General features: G+C 37.6%; 1 protein-coding gene across 2 annotated transcripts in view; it reads left to right on the top strand.

Moving 5' to 3' along the window:
- The window catches only part of LOC125413223 (leukocyte surface antigen CD47-like), a 77000-nt gene extending 60779 nt beyond the window's left edge, over positions 1 to 16221 (top strand). For both annotated transcript variants that reach the window (XM_048454408.3, XM_048454407.3), the window contains 5 exons: positions 3463 to 3558; positions 4744 to 4836; positions 7613 to 7701; positions 10253 to 10352; positions 15877 to 16221. In XM_048454408.3, coding sequence (XP_048310365.2) covers positions 3463 to 3558; positions 4744 to 4836; positions 7613 to 7641 — 218 coding nt within the window. In that variant the 3' untranslated portion in view covers positions 7642 to 7701; positions 10253 to 10352; positions 15877 to 16221. The remainder of the gene's footprint in view (positions 1 to 3462; positions 3559 to 4743; positions 4837 to 7612; positions 7702 to 10252; positions 10353 to 15876) is intronic.
- The last annotated feature ends 476 nt before the right edge of the window (positions 16222 to 16697 follow it).

The raw sequence follows: 16697 nt of genomic DNA, 5'->3' as shown, positions 1-16697 counted from the left end.
TGTTACCAAGTATGTGGTCAATCTTCGAGAAGGTTCCATGAGCTGCAGAGAAGAAGGTATATTCTTTCCTATTTGGGTGGAGTGTTCTATAGATGTCTGTTAAGTGCATTTGATTCAATACCTCCAATAAATCTCTATTTCTCTGTTTGGTTTCTGTCTGATTGACCTGTCCATTGGTGAGAGAGGAGTGTTGAAGTCTCCTACTATTAATGTGTGTGGTTTGATGACTGCCTTGATTTCTAGAAGAGTTTCTTTTACATATGTGGGTACCTTTATAATAGGGGCATAGATATTCAGGATTGAGACTTATTCCTGATGAATTGTTCCTGTTATGAGTATGAAATGTCCATCTCCATCTCTTCTGATTGATTTTAGTTTGAAGTCGATTTTGTTAGATATTAGAATGGCCACACCCGCTTGTTTCTTAGGTTCATTTGCTTGGAAAACCTTTTCCCAACCCTTTACTCTGAGTAGGTGTCTGTCTTTGTGGTTGAGGTGTGTTTCTTGTAAACAACAGAATGTTGGATCCTGTTTTCGTATCCAATGTCTAAGTCTGTGCCTTTTTATAGGTGAATTGATTCCATTGATATTAAGTGATATTAATGACCAGTAGTTGTTGACTCCGGTCATTTTTTTTTTTGGGGTAGTAGAGTGTATGTGTTTTCCTTCTTTGAGTTGTGCTTGTGAAGGGTCGCTAGATGTCTGAGTTATTGTAGGCAGTGTTGGGAATGTTGGATTCCTTGGGTTGTGATTTTTCTTCTAATATTCTCTGTAAGGCTGGATTAGTAGCTACGTATTGTTTAAATTTGTTTTTATCCTGGAATATTTTGTTTTCTCCGTTGATAGTGAACAATAGCTTGGCTGGGTATAGTAGTCTGGGCTTGCATCCATGGTCTCTTAGTTTCTGCAGTACCTCTATCCAGGACCTTCTGGCTTTCATGGTTTCCATCGAGAAGCCTGGTGTAAGTCTGATAGGTTTACCTTTATAAGTTACTTGACCTTTTTCCTTTGTAGCTCTTAATATCCTTTCTTTAATCTGAATGCTTTGTGTTTTGATTATCATATGGCAAGGGGATGTTTTTTTCTGATCCAGTCTATTCGGTGTTCTGTATGCTTCTTGATCCTTCATAGGAATATTGTTCTTTAGGATGGGAAAGTTTTCTTCTATAATTTTGTTGAATATATTTTCTGGACCTTTGATCTGCAATTCTTCTCCTTCTTCTACTCCTATTATTCTTAGATTTGGTTTTTTTTTATTATGTCCCATATTTCCTGTATGTTTTGTGATGAGAATTTGTTGGATTTGCTGTTTTCTTTGGTCAGAGCGTTTATTTTCTCTATGGTGTCTTCATAATCTGATATTCATTCTTCTATCTCTTGTATTCTATTGGTTATGCTTGTTCCTGAAGTCTCTGTTTGTTTACCTAGATTTTCCATATCCAGCCGGCCCTCGGTTTGTGTTTTCTTCACTGCCTCCATTTCAGTTTTCAATTCTTGAACTGATTCCATTACCTGTTTGATTGTTTTTTCTTGGTTTCCCAGGGTATCATTTACGAATTTACTCATTTCTTCAAACTTTTTGTTATATTTCTCTTCCATTTCTTTACTCATTTCTTCCATCTTTTTGTTATATTTCTCTTCTAATTCTTTAAGTGAGTTATTCATACCCTGTTTAAGAGACTCTATTGCTTTCATAATGACACTGTTTTCCACTTCTTCCGGAATAGGGTGTTCAAGTCCTTCTGTCGTAAGATTGCTGCGATCTGGTATTTTCATGTTGTTTTTCAGGTTGTTGGAGGAATTCTTGCCTTGGCGCCTGCCCATCTCTTCCTTCAGATGCTCTCCAATGGCTCTTCCCTCTGCTGGGTCTTCTGCTACCGGATTAGTGCCCCTTGCTATCCAGAAATCACTTTGCCTGCAGTCCTACCTTGCGGCAGGCATGCTATTAAAACAAAGGACCTCCCTCCCGTTTGCACTCACCGCCCGTCCTGGCCGCAGCGCCCACCCAGGTTGAGTTGGAGGAATTTAAGCCCCGAAAAAGGGAGAGAGGAAGGGTAGGGGTTCCAGGCAGAAAGCCGGGATGGCGTAGGAGGAGAGAGGATTTAGCTGTGGGAAGCCACCCCTTTGAAGTAGCCAGGGAGATAAGGATGGTGGGAAGATTGTGTGTTCCCTTACTGGACTTGTGTGGTGATCAGGAACACACTTACCCCTCCATTGTATCTTCTGCTACCAACATCTTAGATTTTGAAGGATTTTTTTTTTGTAAAAAGTGATTTTTATATATGCAGCTAAAGTACCTCTCATCTGACATAATTGAGACCAGAAGTATTTTGAATTACTGTATTTCAAAGTTTAAGATATTTGCTTAAAATGTGCTGCTTGAGTAACTCTACTTAGGGAATCCAACATCGAATCAGCTCCAAGTTGGGAAAATTTTTACTATCAGATTTCAGGATTTCATGTCTGGAATGTTTGGCCTGCAATAACTCAAGGTTGCTTTCACATTCTGAACCTCAGGATACTGAAGTTATAAGCAAATTACAAGTTCAACCTTTCCACACAATTATCTTCATTAATAAGACTGCTTCTGCAAGATGAGTTTAAATATCAGGATGCAAAACAAGGACCTGTGTGTGTGTGTGTGTGTGTGTGTGTGTGTGTGTGTGGTGTTTAGGGTTTCATTTAGCTTGTTTTGGCTTGGTTTTGTTGTCATTATTGTTTCTGGAAAAATATATCTTAATATGTGTATACAAAACATAAACAGTATTTCCTTTTTATAGTTTAAAAGTAAACCACTAACATCTTTTTGATGTTATTATTAAAAAGTCACATCTCGGCCAATGAGATGACACAGCAGGTAAAAGTGTTTGCCACCAAGCCTAACAATCTGAATTTCATTCCCATAAATTACATAGTGGAAAGAGAGGAGCGATTTTCACATATTGTCTTCTGACCCTCACACACATACCTACTGCCTCCAACACAAAATAAGTAAACGCTTGGTTTTAAAGTCACTTTGTGGGTCATAAGGTCTCTCTGGGATTGTAATACACAAGAAAGGTTCCACTTCACAACCATAGATCCTTGAACAGCATAACAAACAATATTATATGTGTAATCACCAAGGCTCCCCCAAAGCAATTTTATGTCCGTGTGAAGAAGCCATGCATAATAGTCATTTATAATGTAAGATACACAAATGTGGCTTAAGCAGTGCTTTGTCGGGTTTAGAGTTGAAGCTTTTACACCTCTTCAGAAGAAAATGACAGTGAAAGTCTGATGAGTGGTGATCTGAAATCAACACTTCTGGAAAGAGTGACCTCACTGGGAAAATGTTGCCCTATGCAAACTTATACAGCCAGTACTTGCTTATAGTGCCTTGTTGTTGACTGTACCAAATGCAAGTAGATCTTGCTGCTTCATTCTCACCATGCTTCTGCTTTGCCCTTTTCTTTCTTGTAGCCATTGGGAGGACCCTTCATGCCATGATCATATTAACAGTCATCCAAGCATTGGGTTCTGCACTTGCTGTGGTAGGACTATATTTTTCTGTAAATGGTAAGAGTCATGTTTTCCTGAAGCTTAATTTAAATTTCTCTTAGACAGACATCTTAATTTTCTTTTTCTTTATATTAAACTCTGTCTTTTTAAAGATGTCTTGGGCTCACAACAAGGTTCAATGGGCATTGCAGAGTTTCCATAAATTGTGTCATATGCTCTTCATGTACTTCCATACGCACTTCATGCCACATCATCTCCCACTATCCTCAACCAGACCACACATTTGTTATAATTGATGAATCACTGTTTAAGGGCTATCACCCACAGATTACACCATGGTTCCCACTTCCTCTGTGACCAACACATATGAAATGAATTACTCACTGTGTTTGTCATATAGAACACCTTCAGTGATCCAAATCCCTTGTCCTTGCCTGTTTATTTCTCTGTCCCCACAAATAGCTGGCAACATTGACAATTTTTCATTATTAAGAATGTTTTTTTTTAAATTTACAAACATATCGTACTTAACCTTTTTCTATTGGCTTCTTTCCCCCATGCCTTTTCACGGTTTTATAGTTCACTATTTTTGAGTACAGAACATTTGTGAGGACACACAACAATACTTTTAATGCATTCATCTAATGAAGGATATCCTTATTGCTTTTAGATTTGTTGTGACTATGATTAGAATTTCTGGACATACATACATATTTTCCTATGGTTATGTACTATCAACTCCATTTGAGGAAATTCTGAAGTTTACACTAAGGGCATATTTAGTTTTGTAATTGTCTGTATCAAACAACCACAGCATTTTATATCACTGGCACCAATGACCGTTCTTCAAATGTTTAGCACCTGTCAATTATTTTCTTTCTTTTACTATCATATTTCTTCCAGTGGGTATCATGCTTTCAATGCCAGATCAAGAATATTGTCTACATGTACCACATGGCCAGCTACCCAAATTATCATGACTCAATTCACAGAACTTGAAAAGCAGCCAGACTCAAACTGTCTGGTGACAGAATTTTCCATTTGTCCTGACTTGCATGTTATGAAAACATAAGTGTTTTTTCTTAAAACAATTTGGTATTATTCTGTTGGCTGACTTAATGATAGTCAGCACATATACTTAATTTTTATCTCCAACAATAATTTCTATCCTTAAAACTTGATATTATATATTTTTAAGCAGTTTGTATGTATTTATACTAACCAACTTCTTTGTTTTTACAGAGTGTGCACCAAAATATGGCTTCCTTGTAGTCTCAGGTTTGTTCATAGTAACTCTGGTAGAATTACTTGGATTAATTTACATGAAATGGCTAGGTAAGTCTGCCTTCTTTTGTTATCCTCTGTCAGAAATTAGAGCTATATAACTTGGACCATACTTTAGTTGCTTCCTCCAATTTTAGAGACAAAGAGATATATTATAGATGCCATGATTATAGGAATAGTTGCAGTGAACATGTAGGTACAGATTTTTTATCAGCATAACTGTTGCAACTTCAGCTCCTTAAGTAGTAGGATTGATGAATCAAAGGGTATGCTATTTTTCCTTATTAACTTGTTGAGGTGTCTGTGCCTGCTCTCATGCAGACTAAAGTTGTATGGTTTGTTGACATGAGTTATTGTAAAACTCAATGTTGCATGGGTTATTTGAGATATTATGTGGTTCAGAATAGAATTTGGAGACATTTTTTTCTACAAGTAGGAAGAAACTTTGGAATTTTGATGGGAATGTCTTCCTATTTGTGTATGGGATCTTCACTATTTTTCACTAGGTTATTATAATTTTCATTGAAGAGGTTTTTCACTTCCTGATTTATGTTGATTTCTAAACATTTTATTTTCTGGAGATAACCTGCTGGAAAGGCATTACTTTCTTTTCTGTTTGCTTGGTTTTTAATTGATTTTTTTGTTTTGTTTTGTTTTGAGCAATGCTGTTGCTCTATAAAATGATTGCAATGTTTCATATGTGAGTTTTGCATCCTGTAACATTACTGAGTATGTTTATTCAACCAAGTTATAGTGGTATTTGGGTTTTATTTTATAAAGCTTATCATTTGTTTTTCAGAAATAATTTGGTAGCAAGAGATTGAACCCGATGAGGATGTATAGAAAGGATCTTGTTGTAGAGACATATTCCTAGAATTAGAAGCGTATACCTGCAGAAACCTTTGCATAAGAGCCACAGAAGAAAGAGAAATAAGGGATACATCTATTAGTGAATTAGGGAATATCAAAAACTAATCATAACTACAAATGAAATAAGAACCTCAGCTCAACTGGAGACTGGAAAATGAAATGCTAAAGCTTTCAATAGAGGGTACCAGCTGGAGTCATTATGAGAGTGGGAAGTTGATAGTAAGGTGTCCCAGTTTGGGAAAATGGAAATAAGATGTCATGATGTTACATTTAAACATCATGAATTTGTTAAATTTTTCCTTGTGGTGCTTAAGTTTTAAGGTTTGTTCAATGACCTACAAAAGCAAAGGTGTTTTTATATTGGCCTACTGTTATAGTGAAAACAAAGTTAGGAATGTCTAAAGTCTTCAGAATTGATCAATGTGACTTCTATCCTTACATATACATGTAAATACATGTATAAGTACACATGAAGACCTTATTTTGAAAAGAAGTACTATTTTACAACACTTTTTCCCTTTACCAAAGATAACAGTGGTCTGTCTGAGGGAAACTACTAGGACAATAACTTTTTCAAGCTGAACACATTTTCTCTTTTTGTTTTATTTACATATTGGAGCCTTTAAATTATTTCTAGTTTTTATGTAAGTGTATCTATAACAAAAAATATACAGTCATGTTAATAAGATCCTCCTCCAAGGTTGTATATTTAATCATTTCAATCACATTTTCTAATATTTAAACTGTAAAAATGAAAGAATCATTTATTAACCTGTTAAGTTTTTTTTATTTTTTTATTATTAAATTATAAAAGTTTCCATTTCAGCCCCTCCTCCCACCACCCTCCCACTCCCCCCACTCCGTCTCCTCCTCCCTCTCCATCCCCTAGAGCAGTCAGGGTTTCCTGCCCTGTGGGAAGTTCGAGTTCCTCCCCCCTCCCTCCAGGTCCAGGGAAGGTGAGAGTCCAAACAGACTGGAGCGCCAAAATCCAGTATATGCAGAGGAAGCAAGTCCCAGTGTCATTGTCAACGGCTTTTCAAAAAGGCTCCAGGCCAGCCACATTCAGAGAATCTGGTTGGATCATGTCCTTGTAAATTTAAAAATCTGATATTGTTTTTGAGGACAGTGTTAATCATTATAAACTCTCTTGTCCCACCACAGATTTAGAATATATTCCAGTAACAGCATAACTCCAAACTTGTTCCCTTTAAGTTTTCTTATAAAGCATTTAAACCAATTCTAACTAATTTTTAAAGGAATTCTTTCTTAAAGAAGGAAAACTATAATCTCAGCCTAAAGAAAGACAGATACATATTACATAAACTTGCGATACAGTGTGTGCAAAAATTTTGTTATTCATATTTATCAGTGTGATCTTAATGGCTACTGTTGTTTTGTACTATACTGTACAATTAGACTATATTTTATGAATAGTGATTATAATGAAAGCCATAATTAATGTCATCAGTACATGAAATAGCTTTAGCATATTTGACTAAAAAGGCAACATATGTTATGTGTAGCAAACTTTCTAAACAAGAATTCTATGATTTGGAGAAGCATTGTGTAATCAATACCTAGTGTATATTCATTAGCAGCCATTTCTAGCAGCTGTTATATGGTGTGCGTTGCTCCAGATGTGAGGCCTGCCCTCAAAGTCGACATTCTAGTGTACATGTAGTAATGGACCTGTCAAGGATCTTATGTGCCAAAGTGTGTGTGCTTTAAAAGAAAGACCATGGAATTTAAAAGTTGTATTATAATCTAATTTTTCTGACATATTAAGAATTCCCATACTGCTGTACTGTGTTAGCATCAGGTTTAATGTTTTATAATAGAAATATTATTTGTACAAAAGTACAATAATTTAATCTCTTCGAATCAGCCACTACACTAACTTCTAATTTCTTTATACGTTTAAAATTCACACCATGCCTTTTTTGCTTCTCTTTGACAGACCCACAAATAGGTTTGAATGAGACATGAAGGCATGGCACTGGCAGTGTTCTTTCTTCCTCATTTTCACATTGTCTCAGGACTCTCAAGGTAATTTCATTGGATATTACCTTTAAATGAAATTGAAAAGATTTTCTTGTGTACATTTATGTTTCTGTATATCAATATGTATATGTTCTGATGCCAGAGAGTGTCAGAATCTCTTAGAACTAGAGTTACAGATGCCCATCTGATGAGGGTGTTCAGGTCTGTACTCTGGGATTCTCTGCGAGAACAGATTTCTAAGGTACCTCTCCAGCCCTGACACCGTATTTTGAAAACAAAAATCAGAATGGGGCCAGAGAGATAGCTCAGCAGTCAAGAACACTTACTGTTTTTCCAGAGGACCCAGGTTTAATCCACACGGTGGCTCAAAGCCATCTATAGCTGTAGTCATAGGTGTGTGGGAAGGTGCTGTCTGATGCTATCATCTGTCCTCCTTGGGCACTGTACAAATGTGATTCACATGTATACATATTCAGGCAAACATTCATATACATAAAAATAAATAAAATGTTGCCAAAAATATCAGGGGAAAACAGAAGGCCGCTCCCAATACCCTATGCACTGCAATAGCATAGAGGAGTAAAAGTCCCAAGGTCTATAGTAGATGGCTGAAGGGGGTTCTATTAGAAGGAGATATTATCATGAAGATGTATGAGAGGGTGTAGTAAAGAAGTTGCTGACATATCCACTGTAAATATGAGAACGAATAGCCACAGGCATCTGGAGGAGTCCAGAACAAAGAGAGAAAGAAGTAGACTACATATGGCAAGAATACTGGACATTGGATATAACCAGGGTTATCTGTGATAAAGAGAATATCCAAAAACTGGAGAACAGAATAAAAAGAAAGAATTGTGAGACTAGCAATGGCAGGCAGAAATCCTTGCCTTTATAATGAGAACAAATGGATATCGGGGATGAGGGAAGCCTTGGGAAGTGAGAAGTCATTATCCTAGGTGGAGACTTTAAGATGTATAATAGGTGCTCATGACACTGAGGAAGTCTGGATGGTAGGATGGATTTTAATATGCAGGAAAAATATGTGTCAGTGAAGAGCCATATGTCCCCTTCTGTCACAGGTAAGGGAAATGACTCCTTTTTGGCAGATGGTAAGTGGTTTCACAAGTTCCTGAGGAATGCTGACATTTATCTAACCACCAGAAATCCTCCGAAAGTCCAGGTTAAAGTCATTTCTAGATATTTGGAATGCCTTTTGGAGTTTGGGGAACTGAATTGTCCTTTGGATCTGGCAGAAGAAGGCAAAATCAGATGGCATCCAACATCTTCCTAAGCAAACTGAGCCAAGGAGAGTAATTTGCAGCACAGAACATGAAGGGCAGGTGTCCATGTCAGAGGAGCAACAGTTGGCAATTGACTTCATGGCGCTGGCCCACCAGGAAACATAGCGTTGATGGTTAAAGCTCAGATAGGCAAGGCCACAAGACCGCAGACCCAGAGTGTCTTTTGCTTCTGGTGTACCATCTTCCTCTGGTATCTGGCATGGTGTGAATGGGCTTAGGGAAATCCCCAATACCCTTAATGCTGCATTATCATCCCCTGGAAATGCCACATTCTACTTAGCATTTTTACTTGTGGATTATTATGAAGATGATGTCCTCCTAAGCTGTACTATTTAACTGAAAAATGATTTTATATAATAAGAGTGTTAGATTAAATAAGATTTTGTTGCTTGTGGGTCTTTAATAAATACAGTAAGGGATGACGATAGAAGTTAGTTTAGTGAAAAAAATAACATAGGTAAAGGTAGGATAAAATGTTGCCCCGGCCTCTGATAAAACAGAGGCTATAGAGGGAAAAAAACCAAGCAAGTGTCACATGTTACACAACTAGAAAACCTTAGTTTCCATTGAGGAGGCATATAGACTGTGGCTTAGATTAGTGATTAAGAAAAACCATTGAATCCAAGTAGCCCAGCTAGTCTAAATTCTTTAAATGTCAGTGTCAGGAGATGTGTTCACAGGTTTTGGAGTACATCACAGCAGAAACAAAGCTTTAAAAATGACTTAAGGTTAGAATGAGATGTTTTTGTCAAGTAACTTTGAGGTGAAAACCGCAAGACGACAATCTAAAGTGTTAGAAAGGCATAAAGTCAAGTGCGGAACTCTTTAAGGTCAGGAAACAAAAACCCAGTTATTATTAGCTGTTGTGCCTTTTGTGCTAGGATGGTAACTATAGGCAATGATTAATTCCTTGTGTCCATACCTTTCTAATATAAAAAAATCTGTTGATGAGTGAGTATGCACCCTAAGGGTTTAAATAGAGCTTACTGGTTCTTTTTCATATATGAAAGTTTAGATTTGTGATTCTTTTAAGATTTTGATAAGATTACCTTTTGAGATAAATATTAAAATAATTGGTCCTTTCTTTGTAACCACAATATGCAACCTGCCAACAAAAGGACTGGCTGAGAAAAATAACTTGCTTGCTTACACCCTGTTACTCTATAATAGTAAGTCACTTAGATGTAAATTTTGTGGGTTCTTCGGTGACAACCATGTTTTTACCTATATTCATTATAATCATTCACTTGGAAAATAAAATGTAACCACATTGTGATTTCTATATTGCCTGAAAGATTTTGTTCGGGTGTATAAGCCTTAGAGGAAGGATAAAGTCAGAAAATAGAGAATACAGAAGAAGAATAAAGAAAACCTCTGAAGGAAACCATCAAGAAGGTAAGTGTCTTTTCTGTTACCTTGTCAGATTAAAAAACAAATATCTTAGTACAGGGACTCCATGGATTCCCTTTGAGCCTTGTACTGATGGAGGCTGGCCCCCCAGGCAGCAGTAATAAAAGGCAGGTGAACCTGGAGAACTGAGTGAAAAAATGAGGACACAACTGTCTCTAGAATGATTTGAGGAGAAAGTTTTTTGTGGATATGAGGTAGAGCACAGCCAGGGGTACATGGAGGAGTCCAGACTAAACATAGCAAGAATCCTAACCAGGCTGTTTGAGGAGGGGGTGGAGAGCAAGAGAAGAGAGGGGAGACAAGAGAAGAGACCAGTAAACATCCAGGAGCAGAGCCAGCCAGCAGTAAAGAGAACCAAGAGAGCAAGAAGAAACACAGCCAGAAAGGATGAGATTTTGTGGGGATCAAAAAGCTGCGGGGAGGGCACATGAAGCTCAGGGGCAAGGGTTTCAGAGTATGGGGCAGAAGAACCAGGACTCTATGAGCAGGACTCTATAGCAAACTCTATGAGGTTTTGGAGCAGCATATGTCTGCTTTCATATGTTAAATAGGCACCTCAGGCAGAGGTTCATAGATGAGTCATATGTTCCTTTATGCCAGAGATAAGGAAAATGACTCCTTTTAGCAAGGGAATGCCAGATTTTCCTACATGCCAGACTTTGTGGAAAGGAATTTCTTGAGACATAAGAAGAACAAGCTGAGGATACCCTACAGAGTCCATACTGTGAAAGACCAAGTCCAACAGGATTTTCTGCATACAAACGATGTAATTCATGTGCAAGAAGAAAATTTGTCTAAGTAGATAGACAAGTAGTTGAGTCCATACAAGAAAGAGATCACTGGGGAATAGGCAGAATAACAAGAAGGGGATCCTTGAGGAACACCACTGTCTGAGGTCAGCTAATGACAGCTGAGCCCAGCACAATGTGCATTCCCTTAATCCCAGCACTCCAGAGGCAGTAACAGGTGAATCTTTATGAGATTGAGGTCAGCCTGGTATAAAGGGTGAGTTCTAGAGCAGTCAGGGCTTTATAGTGAGACCCTGACTCAAACATACACACAGAGAGGCCCACTGAGTTACAAGGCTCACACTTGTTAGCTAGCACAATGAATAAAGGTAATTACTCAAACCTGAGTACCTGAGTTCAATTTCCAGACTCCACATAGTCGAAGGAAAGACCAATTTTTACAAGTTGTCCTCTCATGTCCACACACATGCTGTGGCATGTACACCCATGCATGAGTGGGTAAATATAAATATAAAACAAAGAAATATAATTTTTTAAAAAACTAATAAGGGTTTATAATAATAAAAAGATCATGAAGAAACTTTGGTGAAGGTCATTCCATCTAGTAACCAGAGACCTAAACCTCAGTTCTCATCAGACAAAGAGAAGGGTTTTTCCACAGCTTCCCTTGCCAGTAAAGCTTAGGAGGGTCATCCCACACCATCCAAGAAGAAGACTGTAGCACGAGCACCTGAAGAACCAGACCAGCCTGCTGCTATCTTAGGCTTGAAAAACATCTTCTAGCAAAGAAAAACTAGGTTCATTCCTGTTTATGATTAAATCTATTTCTCAAGAATATGGCTATGCCCCACATGTAACCTTAACTAAAAAAGGTCCCATACTGCCTTTGTTTCAAATGGTTGTTATGACTACCTCTTGTTATGACCACCTATTGTTAAGACTTCCTTATGACTGCCTTGCAAACATGTCTTTGTTTTAGAAGGTAGTTATGACAAACTTGTTCTGCTTATGTTCTGCCTCTGTAATCCTACCTATTTGCCTGCCAAATTCCCCATTTGGAAAACCCCTTATCTTTGAGCAATAAAAGCCTTGTCTTCCCCATATCCAATGCTGAACTCTTCAGCCCCACATTAGGCAGAGACAGAGCATGTACACAAATAAAAAAGTGTGCTTCAATTAATCTAGCCATGATGATTTGGGCCAGTGAACTTTCTTCCAAAATCTTCCAACAGTTCAGAGACCAGAGTGAATAGCCTAGAGCCTAGAGATCTGCTCAACCAAAGTGGTGGCACACTAGGTGGACTAAGTAATACTTCCCCTTCTTGGGGATATTTCTTAGTATGAAGGAAAGCTAAGAAGCAGCAGTAATCTTGCAAGGGTTTTGTTTCCTTAGGGAGAAAGGTATGAAAGCTGTAGAAAGTCAATGTAACATCCTAAACACTCCCTTAAAAGAGTATAGAATTCCAGAATGATTCTAAAAGGTAAACAGATTAATTGTAACAGGAGAGTGGGCCTTTTTGTTTGTCCCAGCCACCTGGCTACCTTACACTCGACATAACCACACAGAAATTGTAGTAATTAAATCACTGCCTGGGCCATTATCTCTAGTCTGTTATTGGCTAACTCTCACATCTTTATTTAAACCATTTCTATTTATCTGTGTTCACCACGAGGTTGTAGCTTACCAGGAAAGATTTAGCATGTCTGACCTATCGTCTCCAATGCAGCTCTTTGACTCTGCTTTTTTCTCCCAGAATTCAGTTCTGTCTTCTCAGCCTACCTAAGTTCTGCCCTATCAGGCCAAGCATTTTCTTTATTGATTAACCAACGAAAGCAACACATAAGCAGAAGGACCTCTTACACTATTTCCCCTTTTCTGTTTAAACAAGAAGGAAGGCTTTAACTTTAACATAGTAAAATTACATATAACAAAGCAATTATCAAGCAAGAACTACAGTGGCCATATTTATATCTACTTTATCTTTTATCATAACTAAGGAAAACTATAATAATAACTATCCATTCTTCAACTTCATCAAAGACTACAGAAGGATATAGTATTACCTAAGGAAACAGGAAATGCATTGTAAGCAACTTCCAAAATTCTAGAAATGACAGAGATATCTCCCCACCTGTGCAGTCACCCAAAGTTCTTCTGTACCATTGGCACATCCATCTTCAGCCTATAGGCCCAAACTATCCAGCAGACTTTTTCATAAAGCCAGAAATTTTAAAGACAGTTTAGTCATTGCCTTCTGTGTCCTATGGAATGTCTCACAGACTCTTTCATGAAGCAGGAACCCCAAAGGACCATCTCACCTATAGACAAGTTCAGTAGTTATCTCTCTGTGGGTTCTTCTAGTTCAGTTTATGCAACAGTTCAGGCAAGAGCAGTTTCTTGCCCAGATGGCTAACCAACTCCATAAAGAGTCTCTTTGATGCCCACCTTCCTCAAAAAGTAGCTTGGTGCTGCCAGAAGCAGATGTGTCTCATTGTCATGAAAAGTCCTAAGTTATTAAAACATTTTAAATGCCATATTCTTTAGTCTTTGAAAGATATGAAGAATGTCTATCTGAAATATACCTATGCACATCTAGAAAATCTAACATGACTACAAACTTGACTAATATAAATGATTATCTATTAACTTACATTTCTTAATTATATTTTTAAATGAGCCACACAATCATTCATATCTATATCATATCCCACTTTAAATGTAAAAGAACATTTGCAAACAATATTTGGGAATATGGGCATAGTTTTTTCTCTCCAAACTGCTTTGTGCTGAATGGGGCTGCTCTTAATCAGATCTTTCATGGTGTATACTGTATTCTAGGTTCATCTCAGTCAGCAGATGAGTGAAGTAATTTTTTGAGGGTATTTATGGCAACTTTTCAGGAGGGTGTGGTCTATCATGCCATATTGGTCTAGAAGCAATTCACAGGGTCTCATCTTCTGTGAAAACAAAAGAACCTCTTTTCCAAAGCATCATATCCTTAGACCCAAATTTTGAAGTCATAATACCTTTATAATATACATGCTGATTTAGCTGAGCAGCTCACACAATGAAACTTCTCTCTATACTTAGTTCCTTCAAAGTCAAAAAAATTGAAGAAAACACATAATATACAGAATCCAGACTCTGTGAATTTTCCATTTTTAGGTGGCTTATTTTTCTTTTTTATTAACCTATGACTATCTGTACTCTGTCTCTTTAAAGACTTTACCCTTTTTTAAAAGCATTAACTTTATTTTATGACTCTCTATATTCTTTTTCTTCTCTCTCTTAAGTCTACATACATTTATTCAACACTGTGATCCATTTTTAGGTCTTTTATGTCTGAATCTGTCCTTATTGCACTGTCTGTAATTTTTTACTTTTCAGGAACACTTTAACCTTGTGCTTTTAAAATGCTAAGCACTTAAGAATATAAGCTGTGACATTCCTAGGTCAAATAAACGTACTGAGGACTTGCTCTGCCTAGTCCAACATGGCAGAGCCACTTACGCCTCTGAGAGCCAAGCACACTGACCCAACCTCACTTCCAGGTACAAAGCTGGTCCACTTTGCCATCAAGCAAGTTTGCAGCAATCTGATCACAAACCCCATTCAAATGCTCTGTTTCCAGCAAGAGACAGAGGTCTTGCTAACAGCATAGCACAGAGAGCTGGCATTTTAAAACTGCCACTTTTTGTCTGCTGCAGCTGCTGAGCCAGGAAAATCTCTCTGTGGCATACCACCAGTGAGCAGCAAAAAGCTGTGTTAAACTCCTTATATATATTTTTTTCTATAATTGTTTTTAAAGTCCTATTAGGTTTTACATGGAGTTAGTTGGACACATTGGGCCACCAAACTGTAGTACGAGGAGAGTGGGCCCTTTTGTTTGTTCCAGCTGCCTGGCTAGCTTACACACAAAATAACCACACAGAAATTGTAGTAATTAAATCACTGCCTGGGCCATTATCTCTAGCCTGTTATTGGCTAACTCTCACATCTTGATTTAAACCTTTTCTATTAATCTGTGTTCACCACGAGGTCGTGGCTTGCCAGGAAAGATTTAGCATGTCTGACCTGGCGTCACCATTGTGGCTCTCTGACCCTGCTTCCTTCCTCCCAGAATTCAGTTCTGTCTTCTCAGCCTACCTAAGTTCTGCCCTATCAGGCCAAGTAGTTTCTTTATTGATTAACTAATGAAAGGAACACATAAGCAGAAGGACTTCCTATACAAATTAATCTTTTTCATTGCGTGTGAAATATTAGTAGAGTAGTAGTTTTTTTTTTCAAGACAACATTTCTCTCTGCAACAGCACTAGTTGTTCTGGAATCTGCTCAGTATACCAGGCTGGCCTCAAACTTACAGAGATTTGCCTGCCTCTACCTCCCAAGTACAGGAATTAAAGGCATGCAACACCACCTCTTGGCTGTATATGAAATATTGTTATAATATTGTAAGTAATATTATTATGTGAAATACTGCTTCATATGTAATAAGATAATTTCACAAAAGCAATGTATTTTTCTTTTTTTAAGACAGACTTTCTCTGTGCAACAGCCCTACCTGTCCTAGAACTAGCTCTTGTAGATCAGGCTGTCCTCAAGCTCACAGAGATCCTCCTGCCTCTGCCTCCTGAGTGCTAGGATTAAAGACATGTGTCAATACCACATTGCAGATGGAATCACTCATTTTAAAGACTACCCTAGAAACAGGCTTTTATTCTGAATTAACTATGTGCTTTGTACTTCTTACTAATTGCAGAACATAGATCACAAGATGGGTTAAGGTGGTCATTATTAACTCAGGATCTCCAAATTTCTACCTTTAGGAACCCTAAATTCAACAATTCTAGTTCAAACCAAGATGTAAGATGTTTGCACTCTTCCAAGTGCCTTTGGGTCACCTGATGTTTTTCTCATCACTGGAATCACCTTATTATTCTCCGAAGACACTGTTTTCTCCAAGCCAGTGTGGACTTTGGAGCTCCTTCAAGTTCCAACTAGGATGCTGTACAAAGGCTAGTTTGCAGCCTTAATTATTGCTTTGTAAAAGGTCTAATTCCTTGATTGTAACAGAAAGCAATACAAACTTTAAAATCTGCAATAACCTCGTTGCATCTCTTTTCCCTCCTGACCTTCACCTTAACCCAGAATCCAGTTGGTTATTTACAGTCTATAGGTTTCTCAAAACAGAGACACTGAGATGGGAAGACTATTATGTCTAAAACAAAGACTTCTGTACAGTCTGGACTTTTGGCTTTATTGTAGAAGGTCCTCTCCATTATGGAAAGTGGGAGTTTTATTTTATTTTGATTTATTTTGTTTTGTTGAATTCTGCCGTCCATTTGGAAAACAAAAATAACTAAGTCTAAAAATGTAATACCCCAACTCCCCACCCACACCTTCTCTTTCTTCCAATTCACAGATTCTATTTTTCACAGAACCAAGACAATATACCACTTTCTCTTTTGTGGGAGAGTTTTTGTTGTTGCTTTTTTCCTAGCTAGGGTGATTTTACTGATTTGGCCTTTCTGCTTTTAAGGATAAACTTTCCCTTTAAACTGAGAAGATACAACAAGGTTC

This window comes from Myodes glareolus, chromosome 2 (assembly GCF_982192425.1).
Source record: "Myodes glareolus chromosome 2, mMyoGla1.1, whole genome shotgun sequence".
Classification (NCBI taxonomy): domain Eukaryota; kingdom Metazoa; phylum Chordata; class Mammalia; order Rodentia; family Cricetidae; genus Myodes; species Myodes glareolus.
Note: the sequence above shows the minus strand (reverse complement) of the source record. Positions and strands in the feature narration are given on the sequence as shown.